Below are 23138 nucleotides of genomic sequence, written 5' to 3'. Positions count from 1 at the left end.
GTGTCTCCCTTTCTCTCTGCCCCTACCCAGTACCACCTATGCTCTGTCGCTTTCTCTCTCTCAAAAATAAATAAAACATTAAAAAAAAAAGATATTATTATTGAGGATAAACTTGGTTTTCCTGTTTTAGAAAAAAATAGGGGTGCCTGGGTGGCTCAGTGCGTGAAGTGTCCGATTCTTGGTTTTGGATCAAGTGTCATCTCACAGTTTGTGAGCTTGAGTGCCCTGTTGAGCTCTGCCCTGGCAGCACAGAGCCTGCTTGGGATCTTCCCTCTCCTTCTCTCTTGCAGAACTCACCTTATAAAATACTTTTAAAATGATCCCTAGAGCCATCAATGAAGACAGCTTTTTAATAACATGGTGAAAGGAAACTCCTCAGTACTGTCTTTGAGCATAAAGAGGGATGACGTGGGTAAATATGAGCTTACAATTAAATCCTTAGAATATAGCTCTGCAATAAGGTATTTATTACAGGGAGGGCCTCTCTAGCCTTTCACAAAACAGCTCTTCATGTAGCTCTCATGGGAAGGTGCAGATCACAGGTCAGATCCACAGTGCCTTGCTATCTGCTGGGCTTATCCATCCTGCACACGTCTACCCAGGAGGGAAGGATTCACCCAGCACCTGCATCCCTCTCCCCCGCCCCTTTTTTAATGTTTTTGTTTGTTTGTTTGTTGAGAGAGAGAGAGAGAGAGACAGAGAGACAGAGCACGAGCAGAGAAGGGACAGAGAGACAGAGGGAGACACAGAATCTGAAGCAGGCTCCAGGTTCTGAACTGTCAGCACAGAGCCCGACGTGGGGCTTGAGCCTGCAAACCGCGAGATCACAACCTGAGCCCAAGTCGGACACTCAGCCGGCTGAGCCACCCAGGCACTCTCCATCTGCATATCTTCTGAGCGAGCACCCACAAACTCAGTTTCAGTAACGTGGCAGCTGACAATTTTCAGAGATGAACTGTTTTAGACCGGTAGCAGTATAATCTTCTGTTTGAATGTAAGGACTGTGTTAATGATATGAGAGCTGTCAGCTCTTCAAGAACTTAAAGGAATTAAAATGGTCACCTTTTATTCTGTTATAGGAGAAAACGCAGGACAGACACCTATGAACATCAATCCTCAGCAGACCCGTTTCCCCGATTTTCTTGATTGTCTTCCGGGAACAAACGTTGACCTAGGAACTTTGGAATCTGAAGATCTGATCCCCCTCTTCAATGATGTAGAGTCTGCTCTCAACAAAAGCGAGCCCTTTCTAACCTGGCTGTAATCAGTACCATTGTAACTTGGATGCAGCCGTGACCCGACATTTCCTGGGCCTCTTGGAAAAAGCAATGGAGCAGAGTAAGTCTGCAGGTATACCACTTTCTGCCTCCATGACTCAATGCTCCCTCCCTCCTTTCCATGTGGCCAGTTTAATCATCGCCTGGATTTGACAGTAACTCAAGTGAAACATAAATAAATAAATACTCTATTTTCATTTTCTGCAGGCCCGAATTCCTGTGAATCCGGGACTGTGCAGAATTGTTTTTGCAGAATTGATTACACAGAATTGCTTCTCTGTTTTTCTATCTGCTGCCCCATGACTAAGCTTTAGGGGTGTTAGTTGAAATTTATATGTCAATTGATTATAAGCCACAGAAAGCTGACCACAGGCAGTGACTTGTGACAGGCGGCTCGGTCCAGGAAATGTACATGAAATTAAACCCGATTTACAGTTTCAAAAACTGTACTGATGACAGTAGTACCAAATGCTTTAAAAAATTATTTAACTTGAGCTTTAAAAATCATTGTATTGATAGTAGATCTCTGCTGTATGGAATACAATGTAGTTTTGAATCCATGCTGGTCCTGATGGTTCTTTTACTCTGTATTTGCAAAGGCACACACGGTCTTTTGTACTTTGTCCTTTATCATTACTCTACTGCGTAGCGTCTAGACAACTTGTCCTTCTAGCAGGAGAGGAGCAGGAACGTGAGACCAGTTTGGTACTAATGATGAGCATTTATTAAACAAAACTTTTTTTAAATTACAGGTTGGATTTTTTTTAATTGCAGCTTAGAACTTGATGTTTCTTTTATACAGCACAATCATTTTGTAGCCGACGACAAAGGGCAGCCAAACGTTTTTGATAAACCAGTGGCAACTGTATTTTTGTCTTTTGAAAAGCTGTTCTGAAGACATCAGGACAACATACATAGCTTTCAAACTGATGGCACACACAGGAAACTGTTGCTTTTTAAATTCTGAAGGCTTATCAGTTTTGCTTTCAAGATTTCAAGTGTTTAAATAATCTTATCTATGAAACTGTTTGAAGGATGAAGCAGATCTCTGACTGACGTGTAAAAAAAAAATGCCCTCTGAGGGTGTATGGTGGAGACTTACGTTTCTGAATTCAGTAAAATTGATTCCTAAGTATGTTATCCTAACCCTGTTTGCTACAGTTGGTATAAAAAGGCATGAAATATGTACTCAATACCTCTTATGTAACCAAAAACATTTTTTATTAGCTTTTAAGGACTGAGAGAGAGCATCAGGTTCAGCCGGCACGTACCTCTGCCTGCATTGCTGATGAAGTCCTCGATTGTTTAATATTTTGAACTGACATTATTTATAATCTATGAATTTAATATCTTTTTTGAAAGACATTAATAATTCAGGTCTCTGAGAGGAACCTTCAATTCCCACGGGGGCTTATCTATTGGGGATCTTCCATAAGATCCTTTCCAATCTACCAGAATACAGACAGGCAGAATACATTTTATCTTGTTGGAAAGAAGGCAAGTGAAAAGGTCAGAGATGAAGTAGTAAAGTCACGGTATATAGTGGAAAGGACTAGATGTGAAATGGACATTGACAAGTGATGATACCCCAGAAGCAAGACAAGCAGGAGGTCAGAGAGGTGCCCCGAACGAACAAAGCAACAATTTTCTACTACAACTTTCATACCAGTAGACTCTGTTGTAAGAGAAAAGGCTTTGGTGCACTTTATGTGGAAGAAGGAGGGGAAGGGCTGGTGTTGCCCTGTCCACGATGCTGAGCGTGTCTGTGGACAAGAGCATAACGCCCGCTGTTGCTTCCGACACAATGAAGTGATTTCTTTTTCCCGAAGGACCCATGGTTTATGTTCTTCTGATTCCTTCTCTCTCTAAGCGCTCTGAGAGAGACGGGGGTAGATGTTTATGTTGCTACTAAATTGAAGGGAGCACTATTTCTATTTCTCTTTTGTGAGCAGTAAGAGTTGTACATTCTTTCTAAGAAAAACAAAAAACAAGGGACCTAACGAAACTGAGCAGTGTTACTGTATTTTTTAAAAATATTTTTATAGACTCATTTTCAGGTTATTAAGTGTAAAAGAAACAGATACCCTCTTTTTTAAAGTAGTTAAAACATCGATGATTTGTATTATCAATTTTTAGAAGTAATTTCCTAGTAAGCTTGTGGCATTAGAAACTACTAGAAGAATTTTTCTTTAGTGAAATTAGTTGGAACATTTATTAATGAACATAACAAATATTTTTCCAGAATTAAATATGAACCGTGACTACGTGTTTACTTAATAGACAAAGCCAGATGTAATTTTTTGTTTTGTTTTTAAGGCCATAAAATATGGCCTTTGTTAAAGAACACTAAAGCTAGAAATCTAAACGTAAGAACAACTTTTTAAAGGGTATTTCCTATTATTGTAAGTGTTAAAATCCCTGCAGAATTCATGACAAGGTGCTATTTATATTTCTTATTATAAAAGAATGCCAGGATGTCTAGTCTTTTTAGTCCTAAATCAGCAAATTTCAACATTTCATCCAATACCTGTGCCACAGAAAAGGCATATTAACAATTGAAATGGAAAAATAATTTCAGAGATCTTTCTTCCCAGGTATTTTTTTTTCCTGATAAAACACGTTTTCTTGAGGTAAATACATTGTCAAAACCTATTTGCAATTCTACTAAATCTAACTAATTGCTAGTGTTTCCCCATAGTATTCAGGATGTGAAAGGCCATTTCTTTCACTGATTGCCACATCAGGGAGGCAGGTTAAACAGAGTGGGACGTTCAGTGTGTGGGGTGGGTGCTGTTGACCCCAGCGTGGTAGAAAAGCTCTCTGTAGAAGGTGAGAGAAGTGTCGCTAATTATAAGTTGTGTTCTCATGACATCGTTAGACAGTAACTTCTGAAAGTACAACTTTTCTGAAGAAAAAAAAATAAGCTGTTAAAAAAGGAAATTGTGGATTAATTTCACTGGGAAAATAGGCGATTGACAGAGACCATTTCCCTAAAACACTACATCATTTATGTGCTAGTACTTTTAATTTCTTTTTTTTTTAAGAAAATTTACTTCTACATTTTGTAATACGACATATGTGTGTTTATTTTTAATTTAGAATGCGGTGCGTACAGAAGGTATGCAGCCAAATCAATCATATCAAACCATTTTACCTGGAGTTTGGTACTGGTTTTTACTTCTCTGATTCTGTATAAGAAAAATAAATACAACTCAATTTCCACTTGGAGCCTTTGTCTTTTCATTATTTGTGTGCGTTCCTTTTACTCAAGGCTTTGAGTGGTACTGAAGAAAAGCTTATGTAACCCTCCTGGCAGACAATGAAAGAAAAGGAAATTTTGTGGGCCAACATTGTTTTGGCTCAGATGTCTGGTCTTCGATATTCTAAATATCCACAGAATTCTGGTTCCCACTTTATGTGAAGCAATCCACTGAGATTTTTTAGTGTGTATGTAATTTATATGTTATATGTACAATTTATATATACATAAATACATAATTTTTGAAAAAGTACACTGCCCTTCTAACACCCTCACCGATTTGATTGAGATGTCAGAACTATAAGATGCTCAGGTAGCCTGGGTGGCTCAGTCAGTTAGGTGTCTGACCCTCGGTTTCGGCTCAGGTCGCGATCTCACAGTTTGGGAGACTGAGCCCCACCTCGGGCTCGGCCCTGGCAGCACAGAGCCTTCCTGGGATTCTTTCTCTCTCCCTTTCTCTCTCTGCCCCTCCCCTGCTTGCACACGTGGGTGTTCTCTCTCTCTCTCTCTCTCTCTCAAAATGAATAAATAAACATAAAACAAAAAGTTGTCCTCGTGGAGCGAATAGGGGTGGATATTTCAGGAAGAGGGAGAAAAAAAAAAAAGAACTATAAGATTCTCAGTCTTTCCTGTGTTGTTAACAATATAGTGTGGCTTCTTGTTTCAAAACTAAAAACAGCTTATCTGAGTGTGGGCTTGTGACAGTGTATTTTCTCTCTCCATTGAGTCCCTTGATTCTCACTATTGTAATAACTTTGTCCACTCCACAGAAACATTAGGGGACAGCACTCTCAGCAGAAGAATGTTTTCAAGCAGAAACTAACCAGCAGAAAGGAGAGATGGTGGTGGAAACAGCTTACCAACATTCCAGAGTCTTAAGTCTCATACATTCTTTTTTTTAAAATTAAAAAAAAAATTTTTTTTTAATTCCAGGACAATTAATATACGGTGCTGTATTAGTTTCAGGTGTACAATGTAGAGATTCAATAATTTTATACATTACTCAGTGTTCATCACAGTAAGTATACTTTTAGTTTTCTAAAGTTTTTTTATGTTTATTTATTTTTGAAAGAGAGAGACAGAGCATGATAGGGGAGGGGCAGAGAGAGAGAAGGAGACACAGAATCCAAAGCAGGATCCAGGCTCTGAGCTGTCAGCACAGACCCTGACACGAGGCTTGAACCCCTGAACTGTGAGATCATGACCTGAGCTGAAGTCTGACACTCAACCTACTGAGCCACCCAGGCGCCCCACGGTAAGTATACTGTTAATCCCCTTCACCCATTTCACCCATCCCCCCACCCACCTCCCCTCTGGTGACCATCAGTTTGTTCTCTAATAGTTAAGAGTCTGTTGTTTGGTTTGTCTCTTTTTTGGTGTATTAATTTCCACATATAAGTGAAATCATACTGTGTTTGTCTTTTTCTGACTTATGTCACTTAAAATGGCAAGATTTCATTCTTTTTTATGGCTGAGTAATATTCCAATGTGTGTGTGTGTGTGTGTGTGTGTGTGTGTGTGTGTGTGTATCACCTTTTCTTCATCCATTCATCTATGGATGGACACTTGGGCTTCCATATCTTGGCTATTGTAAATAATGCTGCAATAAACATAGGGGTGCAAGTATCTTTTCACATTTGTGTTTTCATATTCTTTGGGTAAATACCCAGTAGTGGAACTACTGGATCATAAGGTAGTTCTATTTTTAATTTTTTGAGGAACCTCCATAGTGTTTTCCACAGTGGCTGTACCAGTTTGCATTCCCACCAGCAATACACGAAGGTTCCTTTTCTCCACATCGTCACCAACACGTACTGTGTTGTTTTCGCCATTCTAACAGGTGTGAGATGATACTTCATGTGGTTCTGATTTGCATTTCATTGACAACTATTGATGTGGAACATTTTTTCATATGTTTTTGGCCATCTGGATGTCTTCTTTGGAGAAATGTCTGTTCATGTGTTATGCTCATTTAAAGAAATTTTTTTTATAAACTTTTTTTTAAAGTTTATTTATTTATTTTGAGAGAGAGAGAGAGAGAGAGAGAGAGAGAGCAAGCACAACCAGAGGAGGGGCAGAGAGAGAGAAGGAGAGAATCCCAAGCAGGCTCCACACTATCAGCACAGAGCTATAAATGGGGCTTGATCTCACAAAACTGCAAGATCACTACCAAGCTGAAACAAAGAGTTTGATGCTTAGCTGACTGAGCCACCCAGGCGCCCCATCTTCTGCTCATTTTAGTTGGATTGTTCATTTTTTTGGTGTGAGTTGTGTAAGTTCTTTAGTTTGGATACTAACCCTTTGTCAGATGTATCATCTGCCAGTATCTTCTCCCATCAGAAGGTTGTCTTGACTTTTGCTGGTTGTTTTCTTTACTGTGCAGGTCCTTTTTATTTTGATGTAGTTTCATGTATTCTTTTTAAAATTTTGTAAAGTTGATTTTTGAGAGAGAGAGAGAGAGAGAGAAAGAGACAGCATGAGTGGGGGAACAGCAGAGAGAGGGAGACACAGAATCCGAGGCAGGCTCCAGGCTCTGAGCTGTCAGCACAGAGCCCAATGTGGGGCTTGAACCCATGAACTGTGATATCATGACCTGAGCTGAAGTTGGATGCTTAACCAACCGAGCCACCCAGGTACCCCTCATGTATTCTTTTCAAAAATGTTATTTCAGGGGCACCTGGGTGGCTCAGTCGGTTAAGCGGCCGACTTCGGCTCAGGTCATGATCTCACAGCCCGTGAGTTCGAGCCCCGCGTTGGGCTCTGTGCTGACAGCTCAGAGCCTGGAGCCTGTTTCGGATTCTGTGTCTCACTCTCTGTGACCCTCCCCTGTTCATGCTCTGTCTCTCTCTGTCTCAAAAATAAATAAACGTTAAAAAAAAAATTTTTTTTTTTAAAAACCGATATTTCATCACTTCTAAGGTAACGTGCTCAATTTGAAAATGTTACAAGTACCAACACGTATAAAGTAAAAAAGTGAAATTTCTCTATCCCCCAAGTCTCACACTTTAAAAATTATGTAAGATCTTTTCCTATAATGTGGGTTGTATTTTTTTACCAAAAGAGAAACAATTATACATGTTGTTTTCAATCTTTCATTTTTTTTCTCTTAACAATAATAATGATATGACTAATAGTTATTGAGAATTTACTATGCACCAAGCACTATGGAAAACACGTGATGTATATTACCTAATGTAATCCACATGGTGACCCTATCATTTCATTAATATTATCCTCATTTTATGGATGAAGAAGTTGAGGTTTAGAGAGGTTAAGTCATTTGCATAGGGCTATACAGTAAGAACAAATACATCCAATGCTTCATGGGTATCTTTCCATGCCAGTACACATAGTTGTATACTGGACTGTTTTTTTAAGTTTATTTATTTATTTTGAGGGGGGGGGTGGCAAGAGAGAGGGAGAGAGAGAGAGAGAATCCCAAGCAGCCTCCATACTGTCAGCACAGAGCCCAATACAGGGCTAGATGCAGGGCTCCAACTGACGAACCATGAGATCATGGCCTGAGCAGAAATCAGTAGACGCGTAACTGAACCACCCAGGCGCCTCAATATACTGGATTATTTTTAACAACAACTAATATTTTGTATGGGTGTCCCCTACTGCTAGCCAGTTGATTCTTTTTAGTTTTTGCGTTTACAAGATAGTGCTGCAGTAAACAGCCTGTTCTCGTGTGAGTATGGCTGAAGGATAAATTAATAGGAAAGGATTGATTACATCATGTGATCTTAAACTTTATAGGTTCTGTCAAATATTTTTGAAAAAAAGGACTGTACCAATTTATACTTCCAGTAACAACAGACACAAAGGTCTGTCTCACCATTGCCAATCTGGAGCTGAATGTTGCGTTGTTTGTTTGTTTGTTTGTTTTCAAGATTGAGAAGTCTTCTTACAAACATGCAGTTTCAAAAATAAAAATTATCAGGGGTGCCTGGGTGGCTCAGTTGGTTAAGCATCCAGCTCTTGATTTTGGCTCAGGTCATCAAAGTTCGTAGGATTGAGCCCCACATTGGGCTCTGTGCTGACAGCACAGACCTGCTTGGGATTCTCTCTCTCCCTCTTTCTCTGCCCCTCTCACTCATGCTGTCTCTCTCTCTCTCAAAATAAAGAATAAATTTTAAATAAATTTAAAAAAATAATCAAATTTGATTAAAATATTAACATTTTCTGGTTTCTTTCCCACTATACATTCCATAAAATATTTGGGAATATATGTAGAATATATAGAGTTCAAACATTGAATGAAAAATGTATTTTCTATTTTTATCAATAAGTATAATACAAAGTAGTCTCTTTTCTGGTTTTCTTCCAACTTTACTGAGATATATTTGACATGTAAGTTTAAGGTGGACAATGTAGTGATTTTATGTATGTATGTGTTGGAAAATGATTACTACAGTAAGGTTAGTTAATACATGTGTCATTTCACATACTTACAATTTCTTTTTTTGTGGTGAGAACTTTTTACTAACTCCTAAATCTGCAAATACCGTAGGTAGAAAACATCTTACTGTTACAATTTGTATCTCCCCCCACCCCAGTTTGTATTTCTTGAATTAATAGTGTAATTGAATGATATTTTCATAATGCTATAGTGAGTGATGTCAGCTCTCCACCCAGATCACCGTAGACTCCTTTTTACTGTTTTATGCCTCCTATCCCCCACCCTGATGCGTTTTTGCTTCCAACAGCTAACATCTGTGGCTCTTTTTAAAAGGATTGCAGTCACTTTGCCCCCACACATGCAGCGAGCTAGATGCATACGAATTTATATTTTACAACAAGACCTTTAGCCAATGATAGGAGGCTATGTAACTTCTATTTCAAAGTGCCCTGTGGGATCAGGCAGAGACTGCCTTCTCTAGGACTTGGCCTGAGAGCACACTCTTGTTTGTCTGCTTCCCTTTCCTGTCCTGTTTCCCCACTCTCTTACCAGTTTCCCCTGTAAATACCCACTCCCTTGAAAAATTCTTTCTTAAGTAATGCTTCTTTAGTAAGTCACTTGTCCAGGAGTCCTTGTATCAGGGTTTGCTTCAGAGAATGCGACCTAAGATACTATCTAGAATATACAACAAGCTCTTGCATGTCAAATGAGAAAAACAGTCTAATAGAAACATGGGCCAAAGATATGAATTGAAAGTGTATAGGATGGGAAACTGGGTGCTAAATAACTTGCCAACTTCATTACTAATCAGGAAAATGGAAATTAGATAGTAATGTTGTACCATTTCATTTCTAGCAAATTGCAAAATTGAAGACTGGTAACATGAAGCATCAGCTAGGATTTGGGGAAATGGGGACACTTAGTGCACTGTTGGTGGCAATGCAAATTGATAAAGGCATGAGGCTGGTCACTTGGTCTGTTTTACTGAACAACCACTGTATCCAGTCCCTAGGGCGATGCCCACATTCATAGTGGATGCCCAGTAAATTTGTTGAGTGAGTTAATTTTTTGGCACATTGTATTCCCCAAGTAAGTGAATAGTTTCAGAGGTGACACGTGGGGAAGATGGGTTGCAAAATAGGAGGGAAGGGACTTTCTAGATGATTTAGTTGAGTAAACAAATCTGTCACCAATTGATGGGGTGACAGGCATTGCAGCCACACTAGCTCAGAACTGGGACTCATATGTTTATAGTGTATCCAAGTTTCCATTTTTTTTTTTTTCTTTTAGGATTGCAATGTTAAAAATTCATGTATTTGTATTTCCAATTAAAAAAATTGTAGCTGCCAAACTTAAGATTTTTTTTCCCTTTGGACACTGATTTTTTAAAATTATGATTAATATTGTGTGGATATCAAAGCTCCTAGGTATATAATTTACTTATCTTCCACTGAGAGCACATATGAAGGTATTGTACATGTAAGGTTAAAATCTAGAAAATTTATGATATCTGTCTTGCTGCCCAGAATAGTTAAATATATATAATGGATTAAAATGAATTTAGAATTAAGATCAGACACATTATGTCATGTTAGACTTTTTTGGATGAATTTCTAGTCACTGGAGTGAGATGGGTCTGTGAATTCTGGCCCTAAAACAGAATAGATTCATTCCAGGCATGCCTCAGAAGGTACATTCAGGTCCTCACAGCAGAACTCCTTAGAACTTTCTCTGGAATGCTCCCAAATTTCAAGATTCACAAAAACAATTAGCCAATGCATTTTATTTTTTCCCTGTCTCTGAAGGCTTTGAGAAACTGATCAAAGCTTTAGGTGTTCACAGTAAGATGCTCACACACACATTTTGCACTTAGTTCCAGATGGCTCATAGACTCACTGAAACCCTTCCACTGACCTTAGATTTTGCAGTTCTTTCCTGTAGGCTGTCTGTTGAAATAGGTCCCTTGTAGTAACTTAAAAGTGAGATGATAAAGCCTTAACTGTGGTTCACAGAGATATATAAGTTGTGTTTGGAAGTAATAATTTGCAGGGGTCACAGAGTTTACCATAAAGTTTTGTAGGTCCTAAATGGACTCTCCTGCTTGCAAGTCATTAGGTCATATTAATAATTGAACAAAGTGACACATGCCTCATATGTTTGCAGTTTGAGGACCAGAAGTAGGGTGACCAAGTGCCCTGGCTGGCCTGGGAAGAAAGGGTTTCCCAAGACTCAGGACTCTCAGTATTAAAATTGGGAAAATCCCAGCAAATTGAGAGAGTTGGGAAGGATGCATCTTGTACTCATTGGCAGGACTCGCTACATAATTTGTGGGACTCAGTGCAGAATGAAAATATGGGGCCCTTGCTCAAATGTATTAAGAATTGACATTAGAGCATTAAACTGTAGAGCTCCTATGAGGGTGGGGCCCTCTGTAATTGAAGAGTAAACATCCTGAAGCCAGCCCTGTTCACTGTAATCCTGCAGATCAAAGGATTTCCTGTGCTAGTATATCTCTGTGTAAGAAAAAGAAAGAAGAGGCTGGCATAAAAAAGAAAAGAAAAGAACAGAAAGAAAGACATAATTACAAGAATTAAGGCGGGGAATTCTCAACATTTTCTTCTGAAATAGCCTTTCACCAAATCTTCCACATAGTCAGTTGTGTTTCCAGCAGTAGGAGAGAGTTAAGGTGGGTCTGAGGCCCTTGGTCCTAAGCCAGATTTGGTTTCTCCTAAGGATGCCAAAGAATGTAAGACTCTCAGGATCTTCTTTGATATCTCCCAATATTCTCAGGGCCACTAATATCAGATGACCAGCAAATATATATTGAACCCACTCTGTACTTGCTAAGCCCCTGCCATCCTGAAGGCACTAAATAAGCATCAGAAACATACGAAGATGAAGAAAACTTAACTCTCTCTCTAGATGAGCCATATATTTAGTCAGGGCCACATATTACAGGACAAAGAGTAATGGGAGCTCCGAATAGGGAAGGAAGAAAAGGAGTGAACAACCTCAAATAGGACATGGAGTGTGAACCTTAGCTTCTAGGAGATTCTCAGGCATTTCAGGAAAAGGAAACAGCATATATGAAAGCCCAGAATTTTGAAAGCATGATGGTGAGAAGGCCCATGGCCCTGGAGGGACAGTATAGGAAGGCAGTGAGGCAGGAGGTAAGTAAAGAAACAAAATAGATGGAGATAATCCTTGAAGGGGCTCCAAAGGTTTGTTCCAGAGTTACAGTTTAGCCTGAACAATGGAAGCCATGGGCAGGTTTCCAATAGTAGACTGATTTAAGGAAAACATGCAGAAAAGTGAAGATGAACTGGAATAGAGAGAAGTTGGTGGCCCTCTCCAAGGACAAGGGCCTATTTGGCACTGTAAGGATAGAAGGAAATTGAGATCATGGCCTCTGCCTCCAAGAAGATAATATACTGCCATGTATTTAGCACCAAGTGCATGCCAACATAGTTCAGGAGAGAGAGAGAGAGAGAGAGAGAGAGAGAGAGAGAGAGAGAGAGATCACTTGGGGCTTGCTGGTAGGATGAGGCAGAGCATTCTGGGGATATGGAGCTGGTAAACAGAGGCATGGAAGCACAAATGGAAGGAAAACAATGTATATTTTGACAACCTACTGTGTGCCAGGAACTAGACATCATTAGTTCCTCTGTGTGTGTATGTATGTGTTTACAGTAGTACCATTATACTTTTAGAGTCATTTAGGCTGAATTGACATCCTTTTAATATTAAGTCTTTCTATTCAATTCAATCTGTTTTCTTCACATCCTCAAAGAATGAGAGTTGAAGATGGGTAGACAAATCCAAAGAAATAGACTCCCCTAAAACCTCAGTCTTGGAAGTCAGGCATTAGGGCCCGCCTGCTCTATCAGAAATGACAGATATATGCAGTTGACCCTTGAATAACACATGGGATTAGGGGTGACCTGCAGTGCAGTTAAAAATCTGCATAAAACTTTTGACTCCTCAAAACTTGCCTACTGTTGACCGAAAGCCTTACTGATAGCAAAAACAGTCAAGTAACACATATTTTGTATGTTATATGTATTATGTGCTGCATTCTTACAATAAAGTAAGCTAGAGAAAAGAAAACATTATTAAGAAAATCATAAGGAGGAGAAAATACATTTGCAATACTGTACTGTATTTATCTAAGAAAACCCACATATAAGTGGACCCATGTAGTTTGAACTTGTACTGTTCTAGGATCGACTGTAATTATAATCTCTGGAAATCCACGTAACCTTTCTACGTATCATTTCTTAGTCTCCTTATCCATAAAATGCTTGCTTCCTCATGGCACTAAACCCTCCCATTCTAGAATCTTCCTTAGTGTATGAACAGATATTCCACATTGAGAGGTAGATGGACTTGTCACATACACAAACACACACTCTTTTTCTTACAGCATTTTTTTCCTTGAGACTCCAATCGTTAGACTGGAGGTTGAGAAACTGATATTTTAACTATGACTCTAATACGCAAAAGTGACATAATTTCAGCAAGCATGTTCATCACTGTCCAACTGAGGCCCTGACATTTCTACCACTGAGATTTAGGACTGTTTCAGAAAAAGGTCCCAACTCAACTCTCTCGCTTGGGTATTGATGATGTGACTAATTGGGCTGAAAGTGGAGAAAACGAGTTTACAGGATTAGCAAATGATCAACAGTCAGTAATCTCTTACACTCTAGGAAGAGAATCCATTTATGGAATTAGCATGGAGTAAAATAAGAGTCTCAGAGAATGAGAAGAGGGAAACACTAATAGGGAAAATTGAGGTCTAGCACATTCCATGCAGCATTGCAAGTCCTGGAGAAGGTGGGTGTGTGAGCATTAAGAAAGGGCATGTGTGAGCAGTCCCCTTTACAAATTTGCCATGGGCTTCATTCCTCCAACCAGTTAAGTTCAATGCCATGCAGCTATTAATTAACACCATAGCCTTAGCCAAGTCTCTTACAGTTTTGAAACTTCAGTTTCTTTACATGTAAAATTGGCTACTGTAATAAAAAGAGGGGGGTACGGTGAGAGAGAAGTGAAGATTAAGAAAAGTGACTTACATAGAACACCCATTCACGGGTGGTCATCAAATGTTCATTTCCTTCTTTTTTGTGAGCTTTTCCCTCTCTTCTTCCCAGGCCATATTTTTCTCCAGAGCACTTATCACCATATAACAGTAAGAGATAATTCACTTCCCCATGTGCCATGAGAACAGGGATTTTTGTTTGTTTTATGTCTGGCACCTTGAACAATGCCTGGTAGACGGTTCAAAACTATTTTCAAAATATTTGTTGAATGGATGAATTTGTGAGAATATTGTCTTTCACATTGCAACCCTTCCTTTGCACAGTGCCATCTTTGATTGGCTTTCCAGTTCACACGTCCAGGTCTTCAACTGATGAGGCTTTGGGAAAAGAATTCTTTACGGGGAGATGTTTAGAAAGATGGCCAAACCTGTCTGCTGAGAAACTACCGGCTGAGTGAGCCAGTATGCTGAGCCGCCACTAGAGGGCAGCAGCTGGCTCTGCCAGGGTGTGGCGAACAGCCCCCTGGGCCCCTCACCTTGCAGACTGGGTAAGGGGTGGGGTCTCAGGGAGGGGGAAGTAGAAAGTTCCGGCGGCGGCCGAGGCTGATGTTTTTGTTTCCCTCTTTGCACTCACCTATATATCCGTTTGCCAAGGTCTGTGGCTTTTGGGTGAGAAAAGTTGTGTGGGTTTTTTGTTTTGTTTTGTTTTTTAAGAACAGAGCTAAAAAAAAAGGTGGGGAAAAAATTAAGGCATTCTCAGAACAAGATTTATAGTGGACTCAGTGGATCACCTGCCTCAGAATATCCTCAGATGTTAGTGTTAAATGTGAATTTCTCTGACTTCCTGAATCTGAAGGAGGGTGAGGGCTGGGAATCTGCACTTATTTTACAAGCTTCCAGGTGATTCTGGCTCACTCTCACGTTTGATGACCACCACACCTGGTGAGTAGTCTCCAGACTTTTTATCATGAAGCACCAGTATATGCATTTTACGTGTTCATTTCTTTACTTATAAGTTAGTAATGCATAGATGATGGTTCTAATGTGTTGTGTATATTATAAAGCGTTCACAAAAGTAGAAAATTTGAAAGGATGAGAAATCATGCACATTAAAGTTTATGTATGAGCTTCCCACGCCACGTTTTGGATGAGAGGGTGAGGGTAATTCATGCAGGTGAAATGTTATTTAACTGATCCTCAGGGTGATGGTTATGGCACAACACTCATTTTCTCAAGTTTATGACTCCAACGTCAATGGGCATGAGACAGCATGATTTTCTGTAGACGTTTTATTTCTGTTTCAGTAGTGCCACTGGGCATTCTCGCTCTGCTTCCCCACAAAATTCACACTTGGTGCTCAAGAAAGTTGTCATATTTACCCTCCTCCCCAACCTGATGTCCCGAGTGCAAATTCTAGGTGGGAAACCAAGTGTAGACTGGTCAGTGTGTTGTATACAGCCTGGCAATGCCCAGGTAATACACACACACACACACACACACACACACACACACACACACACACACACACTCCTGAGGCTGCTTGCAGACTGGAAAGGCTGCGAAATTGTCTCCTGGGAAACCCTGCCTACAGAAAGTTTTAAAGTTAATGATTTGACTCTGAATCTGGCTCTTAACCTCTCTGGGGTCATGGGTCTCTTTGAGAATCTGATGACATCTATGAGCTTTCTCTCCAGGGCAGGGGAAAAAAATACTCATCCCACTACATGTACCATTTCAGAGGGCGTGAACACTTTGGGAGTTCTTGACGTGTGGAGTCTGAGCCAGCAACATCAACATTTCCTGGGAACTTACTTGAGCTGCCCCACGCCCAAACCTACTGAATCAGAAACTTTGGGGTGGGAATAAGCCCTCCAGGTATTTTTGATGAATACTCAAGTTTGAGAACACTCCAGAGCCGAAGTTCTCAAACTGGCCTCCTTACTAGAATCACCTGGTGCTTTTTTTTTTTTTTTTAAAGGACTGATGCCTGGGCTCCAATCTCCTTTTTTTTTTTTTTTCAACGTTTATTTATTTTTGGGACAGAGAGAGACAGAGCATGAACGGGGGAGGGGCAGAGAGAGAGGGAGACACAGAATCGGAAACAGGCTCCAGGCTCTGAGCCATCAGCCCAGAGCCCGACGCGGGGCTCGAACTCCCGGACCGCGAGATCGTGACCTGGCTGAAGTCGGACGCTCAACCGACTGCGCCACCCAGGCGCCCCTCCAATCTCCTTTAATTAAATCAGCATCTCTGGAGGTGGATCCTGAACATAGGGATTTTTAAAAGCTCTCCAAAGGAGCTAAGCTCTGTGGACCAAGGTATTAATAACCCAGGCTACTTCTGACGATCCCCCAACTAGAGCCTAAAAGCACTAGAGAAGAACTTCGCCACAGCCTGACTCATCACTTTCACTTACACACTGAGAAGCTTTTCCAAGGCTGCACGGTTACTGAACGTCTAGGCAGCCAGTTCTCCCTCTTCCCCCGTTCCAGGAAGTGCCACACACTGCAGTAGTGAACCCCAAACACTTCTGAAGAAGCCTGGCCAGCAAAGACACACGTATTTAAAAGTAGCCTAGACCGGGGCATTTTCAGCTACAGATCATTGACATCAGCTTCCCGTGGTTTTTCCTCTTTGGCTTAACTCTGCTGTTCATTGAACTCAGTTCAGTAAGCTTTCATCAGAAGAAGCTTAACCTTGATCTGGCCGGTGGAAAGCAGCAGAGCTGAAGTGGGGCGGTGGGACAGCCTTTCCGATGAGACTGGGACCTATGAGAAGAGAGGTGGGAGATGGGGTAGGAGAGCCTGCTTGGGGGAGGGGGAAGCCCAGGCCCTGGAGCCAGGAGTCCTGGGTTTAATGCCAGCTCTGTTACTGACTCACTCTATGACCCTGGGCTTCTTGCTCAGGCTCTTCATGCTTCAGTTTCTTCACTTCTCAGTAAGGGCGATAATAATAGCACAACTACCCCCATGGGTTGTGACTGCTGAAGGGGTTTGACGCATGTCGGGACTGATTTCCACATCAGACGGCATGCTCTGCAAGTGTAAGCTCGCCATGGGCGGCAGCAAAGTGACCGGGTAAGCCTCCTTGCTGCTGCATGGGAGGCCGAGAGCTTAGGAGCCTGCCTCTTCTTTCCTCTCCATTTGAAACCCACCTCCGCATTCCCGATTCTTCTACACAGAGGGTATAACACCGTGGAGTAGAAATAATTGGGACATAAAAAGCATAGGAGTGAGCAAGGGACAGGGGCAGGGGATGACTGTGTGTGGTTGCCTTTTATATAGGTGCTCTGAAAGTTTATATAAAAATGCTAATTTGGATTCTGATATTTTAATTGATTGCACTAATTCAGGTTAGCATGAATTGTATTTCATGCTATTTAATTGATTGCACTCTACAGGCTAGCATGAACAGTATAAGTGATGACATAAAAATGACAAAAGGCTAGTACTTTCAGTTCTATATAGGAATTTAATTTAGCAGAAGGAACCATCTCTCCCTGGATGCTGTGAGGAGAGTCAGTGAGGTTTGCAGCACAGTGCCTGAGAGTAGGACTCTTACCTTCCAATAGTTAGACTCTCTGGGTTTAGATCCTGGACTTTTCATTTGCTGTTTACGGGGCCATGGAAAAGTTTATTTTTTCTAAGCCTTATTTTCCTCTTATGCGCAATGAGCTAATCATAGTTTCTATATCACAGGGTTGTGTCAGATGGAAAAAAAAAAAACAGACTTAGATAAGGAAAAACTTTATTCCGAAGGACTATTGCAACACGAAAATCTCCAATCTCAGGAATCTGCGGGCGTCTCAAAAACAAACAGAAAAGGCTTTTTTTTTTTTTTTTTTTTTTTTTTTTTTTTTACACGGGTCGGGGTAAGCAGACCTTGGCAGCAATGGGAAGTTGGGCAAGCTCATGGCATGCTCACTGGGGTCTGACAGGAAATGTGTCTCCCTGTGGTCAGCCGATTCCCTGGATAAACTAATAAAGGGACACTTTCGTGCTTGCTCAGGCGTGGGGGCAAGCAGAGTTCAGGGGCCTTCAGGGAGGAGAGGAGCCTCTCTAAAGCTGGGGGAAGACAAAGCAGCATTCATGTGAGGCATGCACAGTTGTGAGCACTTGGTCAGTTGTTTTGTGGACTCAGTGAAATTATGCATGTATATTACTCTGGGTGTTACCAAGAAATGCTGGGGTTATTTTATTATTATTATTATTATTATTATTATTATTATTATTATTCCAGATGCTTGATTCTCAAATGGTTGGGGGGAGCTCTTTCTTTGCCCTGAGCAGAATAATTCAGTCACACCGTCATGACAATGATAGCATCTATCCAGTGCACATTTCCTAGGTTCTGGGCCCAGGGTTGGGGAGAGGTCCAAACATGGATGAGATGAAGTTTCTGAGCTCAAGGGGTTCTCAGTCCAGAGGGAAAGAAGGAAATGTTATGTGGGGAAGGGCAGCCATTCTGACGTATACAGGATGCTATGAGAGAGTGTGAGGGGGCTGTCGAACTGGGGGGACTATCAGGAATGAAGAACCTGGACAACATGAGCCCTGAATGGTGTCTGGAAGGAGAAGAAGCTTTTACCCTGATGAACAGGAGGGAAAGAACATTCCCATGCACATGGGACAGCATACTCAAGAACAGGGTTTGAAAGAGTGTGTGGGGCCAAGGACAAGGATTCCCAGATCCTGGGCACAGCGATACTGGGTCTGGTGAGGCCAGTGGGAGCTGTGTGATGAAAGCCACTGAAAGGGCAGGGGCGTAGTAGGGGCTGCAGTTAGGACAGTCCTCGAGCGTCCTTCCTGTAGTTCTGTGTCTGCTTGATGCAGACGATGGCACTCTCTGACACCAGGGTTTCAAGACAGCCATGCATGGAGGACTGGAAGAGTTCAGCCCAGAATTGTTGCTTTGAGATGCGAATGAAATGCTCAAGAACAGATATTTAGCAGGCAGGGCAGGGGTCTGGGCTGGAGATAAAGATACAGGAGTCATGAACGTAGTCATTAAAACCACAGCAGTGAAGGGCGCCTGGGTGGCTCATTCGGTTAAGTGTCTGACTTTGGCTGAGGTCATGGTCTCGTGGTTCATGAGACCAAGCCCTGCGTCAGGCTCTGTGCTGACAGCTCGGAGCATGGAGCCTGCTTCAGATTCTGTCTCCCTCTCTCTCTGCCCCTCCCCTGCTTGCACTCTGTCTCTCTGTCTCTCAAAAATAAATAAACATTAAAAAAAAAAAAAAAACCCACAGCAGCGAAGATCATCTGGGAGAGTATTTAGACCAAGAAAAGCAGTGCTCTGAAGTCAGAACTCAAACATTTAAGGAGCTGAGCACCTTCTTTTAAATGTATGTGTGTCACTTTGGTGATAGGCAAATATTTCTTTATGCACATATGGGTGCCTTCAACTACTAATTACTGAGCACTTTCCGCGGGTAAAACACCGCGTTGGTTTCCAGGAAAAAGAACTAATGGTTCTTCTCCTCAAGCAGCACATGATCTAGACCAGTGATTCTCAACTGTGGATGAGTGTGTCCCCCAAAGGGGTATCTGGTGATATCTGGAGATATTTTTGCTTGTCAAACTGAGGAGAAGAGGTTGCTATTAGATCCCCTAGGGAGGGGTCAAGGAAGCTGTTAACATCGTATGGTGCTCAGGACTGCTCTCCCCACCTTGATAATCATCTGGTGCCAAATGTCAATTGGGTAGAGCCTGAGAAACTTTGATCCACGCTAAGAGATAGTATATGTACACACACAAGAAAACGAAAGAACCATTCCTCTCTCTAAACTGGTGACGGTGGCTTTGTAACATGTCAACTTGGCTAAGCCAAACTCCATTCCCCAAACTGCCTTTGTCTATGCTTCCTGTTAGAGGACACCCCGAGAACAACTCGGGCAAGCTTTGGAGGGCAGAGGGGAGGCAGCACCGTTTTGTAGCTCATCCACACCATTGCCAGTCCACTGCCCCCCCTCACTGACACAGAGCAGCAACTGGGCCCTACGGCCGCCCTACAGGCTCCCCCAGGATCCCTTGCAGCTTCGCAGACCCCTGGGCCAGGTGGGGGGGTATTTAGCTCTGTGACAAAGGGCCCTGGCTTCCGCAGGACGCCCTTACCACCAAAGCCAGAGGCAACGAGAACCGACATGGGTTTTGTCTGTCCTTCTCGGCTTTAGCTCATGTGGGTTTCAGCTCATTCTCACTGTCTCACATTCTACATTCATCTCTTCTTCCTGCCGGCATGACCTGTGGACCTGAGCTCCAGCCTCAGACGTGAAGGCAACATGTTTTCAGAGACTGCTAGCTAGCTCCCACAATTACCAAGGGCAAGTTCTTGTGTGTGTGTGTGTGTGTGTGTGTGTGTGTGTGTGTGTGTATGGCTGCATATATGTATATCGCTCCACTGACACAACAAATTTATTGATTGCGTACTAGGCACTGGAGGTGCAGACTTGAATCAGACACTGTCCTTGCCTCAAAGAATCTGTAGTGCAAAGAATAAAGAATTAAGTCATATATTTGTGAAATCAACACAAAGTTGGCAACTCGCTGAAGAGAAGCTTTGAGACAGTCTTATGACCAAATGTGTGTGTGTGTGTAGGAGGATCCACCAAGGAGGGGCCCATACGTCTGTACCCTTTGTTTCCTGTCTCTTCCTATAAGCCCTCTAATCCATGGTAAGCTATTTTTTTTTTAATTTTATGGTAATTGGAGTCAAAGAATGGCCTTTTGTGTGAAAACTTGTCAAAGAATTGTTTTAGCTCTTCATCTATATAGTAATGAGATCAGATTTGATGATGACTACAATTTCTTCATTTTTAAAGTTGTGAATCAGTGAAAACCACTAAATAAGGAATCGATTGCTCTTCTCTATATTTAAAAATTTGTTTTAATGTTTTATTTGTGAGAGAGAGAGAGAGAGAGAGAGATAGAGAGAGAGAGAGAAAGAGAATCCAAAGCAGGCTCCAAGCTCTGAGCTATCAGCACAGAACCTGACGTGGGGCTTGAACTCAAGACCTGTGAGATCATGACCTCAGCTGAAGTCGGATGCTTAACCCACTGAGCCACCCAGGTGCCCCTACATTTTTTTTTTTAAGTCTATTCATTTTGAGAGAGAGTGAGCATGAGTGAGGGAGAGGCAGAGAGAGAGAGGGAGAGAGAATCCCAGCCCTGATTCAGGGCTCAAACTCACAAACCATGAGATCATGACCTGAGCTGAAGTTGGATGCTTAACCGACTGAGTCACCCAGGCGCCCCTACATTTTTTTTTTTGAGAGAAAGCGTGCACATGCATGCTCCCCCACAAGCAAGCTTGAGCAGGGGAGGGGCAGAGGAAGAGGGAGAGAGAATCTCAGGCAGGCCCCCCACTCAGCACAGAGCCCAACAACACAAGAGAGGCTGGATCCCAGGACCATGATAATCATGATATGAGCCAAAATCAGGAGTCAGATGCTTAAGCAACTGAACCCCCTAAGGTACCCCTTTACATTCTTATTTCCTCACCAAATAACTTGGGTAGGGGAATCAGTCCTAATGGCCTGATGTCTCTGAACCTCTGGACCATAATTACCTATGTCACCCTTTATAGGATTTAGTATGTACTACACTGTATTAACATTAATCATTAGAGGGTGAGTTCCTGGTGGGCTGTAATAGGGTCTGACTCATTTTCATCCTTGGTGCCTGTCAGTCTGTAGTCTGTCTAAGTCAACGGTTGCTCAAACTGGCTGGTTTTTAGCATCACCTGAAAGACTTTTAACACTCAGTAATAGACAAAATATAGGCTTTTATGCCGTATGCCTAGATTTTCAGATGCAGTAGGTATAGGCTGGGGCTTGGGAATTGTAATTTCAGGACATTTTTTAAGTGATTCTGACAATCAAATTTGAGAACCAGTGTTCTACACCTACTTGAAACTGTGTGTGTGTGTGTGTGTGTGTGATCTTAAAGCTTATTTACTTTGAGAGAGAGAACGCATATGCCGGGGGCAAAGAGAGAGGGAGAGAGAGAGAAACCCAAGCAGACTCCACACTGTCAGCGCAGAGCCTGATGTGGGACTCGAACTCACAAACCGTGAGATCATGACCTGAGCTGAAATCAAGAGTCAGACGCTTACCCAGCTGAGCCACCCAGGCACCCTCGGTGTAGGATCTTAAGTGCCTATCTGCTCGCCTTTCTTCCTTCTGCCTATAAATAGTACAAGATGTGGTCTCTGATCTCAGAGTTCTCACTGTAGTGAGGGCAAAATCAGAGTATGTAAACTCCATGTCTCCAGTGCCCTATGGCCAACGCTGAGTGGGAAATTGTTAATTGCTTTACTGATGACTGTGGCAAACCTAGGTTCAGTGTGCCTATCCTACATAGTGTAGCCTAAGAGCCTGGCAGGTACAGAAGTGAGACTCTGGCTTGTACCTCTTCTGAGACGCTTTTTACTGTACATCAGTCATGTTGACAATCCCACAGGCCTCCTTGTTTCACCCTGGGGGAGCTTCCAAATTTCTTGGATGGTTGGTTGCCTTTCAGCAGTGCTTTTGCAGCTGGGGAAACTGAGACTTAAGAAATAACTTTCCCAGGATTCCCAAGCTGGTGTGGTGGAGATCAAATCAACAGAATGGATTTGACTGATGGTGCCTGATTCATAAAACCAAAGTTAATCTCGTAATATAACACATAGAATTAATAATACCTATTACCTTCATCCTGGTCATACGCTGACAAAATTATTACCCAAGTCAGCTTTTCTAAAACATTGTTTTTTGTTGGATCAAAAGAAGCCATTTGCAGAAAAGATGAAGAAAGTGTAGTATTCATTCAGTCTTTCCCCCTCCTTCCCAAACACACACAATCTTTGTTATATTACCTCTGAATTATGATTTAATTTAATATACATAAGAAAAGTCAAAGACTAGACACAGGTGATTCAAATATGTTAGCCAAAAAGACACTAAATAAAATTATGTAGAATACATCAGTCATTCTGTTTTCCTCATAAATCTTGAAAACAAAAACTGGTCTTAGTTTCTCATTTTTAATGGGCTCCTCTCCTATGAATTATGTAAAACTTCCAGAGATATAAACAGCTCTATATACAAAGAAGCAGTGTGGCAGTACATGTGACTTTACATATCTTTCACTAGAAAAGAAAAATCATGAAAAATTTGCT

The 23138-nt window shown here is 41.6% G+C and overlaps 1 protein-coding gene across 1 annotated transcript in view; it reads left to right on the top strand.

The window, feature by feature from the left end:
• WWTR1 (WW domain containing transcription regulator 1) overlaps positions 1-4499 on the top strand; it is a 135145-nt gene extending 130646 nt beyond the window's left edge. The window contains exon 7 of the mRNA XM_025913122.2: positions 1080-4499. Within this exon, the coding sequence (XP_025768907.1) occupies positions 1080-1264 (185 nt within the window). The 3' untranslated portion in view covers positions 1265-4499. The remainder of the gene's footprint in view (positions 1-1079) is intronic.
• Positions 4500-23138: the final 18639 nt, after the last annotated feature.

Source organism: Puma concolor, chromosome C2, assembly GCF_028749965.1.
Source record: "Puma concolor isolate L17-30 chromosome C2, mPumCon1.1.hap2, whole genome shotgun sequence".
In the NCBI taxonomy this organism is placed as follows: domain Eukaryota; kingdom Metazoa; phylum Chordata; class Mammalia; order Carnivora; family Felidae; genus Puma; species Puma concolor.
Note: the sequence above shows the minus strand (reverse complement) of the source record. Positions and strands in the feature narration are given on the sequence as shown.